This window comes from Colobus angolensis, unplaced genomic scaffold (assembly GCF_000951035.1).
Source record: "Colobus angolensis palliatus isolate OR3802 unplaced genomic scaffold, Cang.pa_1.0 Scaffold32, whole genome shotgun sequence".
NCBI lineage: Eukaryota > Metazoa > Chordata > Mammalia > Primates > Cercopithecidae > Colobus > Colobus angolensis.
Window position 1 is genome coordinate 79,724 of NW_012116488.1, and position 1,206 is coordinate 80,929.

Consider the following 1,206-nt stretch of genomic DNA (forward strand, 5'->3'; position numbering starts at 1 on the left):
GGCCGCTCGCCTTCCGCTCCTCCGCTCGGGCCGCGGGGACCTCGATGGGGCCGGTGACCTGCGGCCCCTCCGCCAGGGGCTTCTCGTAGATGTAGGAGCCCGCGCCCCCGATGTTCACGCCTGCAGGTGGGGGCACGTGGGTGGGGGCCGCGGTCACCCGGCGTCTCAGAAAACGGCCCGCTGGGGGCTGGGGGCAGGAGGCTTTCCAGGGTGGCGGGCAGTCTGGGCCGGGATCCGCAGCCCTCCCCAGCGCCAGCGCCAGGCTCCTCCCGGCAGGTCCCAGGGCAGGCCAAGGGCAGCCGAGGCTCACCTTTGGGTCCGAACAGGGTGGCGTAGCACGGCTTGTGGCAGAACGGCTTCCCGTCATGCTGCGCAGAGAGGCGCGGGTCAGGACCCTGCCTGAGGGTGGCGGGAGTCGCGACCCCACCCCCGCCCGCGCCGCACAGGGGGGCTCACCTCGGCGTGGCCCCCGGGCGTCAGCGTCTTGCTGCAGCGCTCGCACTTGAGGCAGAACTTGTGCCACTCCTTACCCAGGGAGCTCACCTTCTCGGCTGAGCAGGAGGGGCGGGAGGGGGGTCAGGGCCCGGGCGCGCCCCGCACCCCCTCCGTCCCCACCTGGCAGCCACCACTCCAACGCGCTCCGGGGGTCCCGACTTTCAGGATGTCTCCGCCAGGCGCCTTCCTTCCACCTGGCAGGCCCTGCACCTCCTTCTGAGACCCTTGTTAGCCCGGTGCCCCCAGGTCCTGCTCTCCCTCTGGGTCTCAGCGGCCCCAGCCCTGCAACCCCGCTAGAGCCGCCTTTGAGGAGGGGCCCAGGGCTGCCCTGTTAATCCACTCAGTGCCTGCGGTGAAGGGGTCTGTGCTTGGGCCTGCCCTCGCTCAAACACCTGCCTCCTGGACACCCGCCTCACACCTGCCTCCCACACATCTTCCTCTCACACACACACCTGCCTCCCACACACCTTCCTCTCACACACACCTACCTCCCCCACACACCTTCCTCTCACACACACACCTGCCTCCCACACACACCTGCCTCCCCTACACACCTGCCTCCACACACACCTGCCTCACACCTGCCTCCCCCACACCCTGCCTCCACACACACCTCCCCCACACACCCACCTCCCACACACACACCTGCCTCCCACATACCCACTTCCCCCCAAACCCACCTCCCCGCACAGCCACCTCTCCCACACACCC

General features: G+C 69.7%; 1 protein-coding gene across 1 annotated transcript in view; it reads right to left on the reverse strand.

Annotated features, from left to right (window-relative positions):
- Positions 1 to 1,206, reverse strand: part of CRIP2 (cysteine-rich protein 2) — a 7,496-nt gene that overhangs the window by 1,316 nt on the left and 4,974 nt on the right. Inside the window, 3 exon segments of the mRNA XM_011951567.1 lie at positions 1 to 120; positions 311 to 368; positions 457 to 551. Coding sequence (XP_011806957.1) covers positions 1 to 120; positions 311 to 368; positions 457 to 551 — 273 coding nt within the window.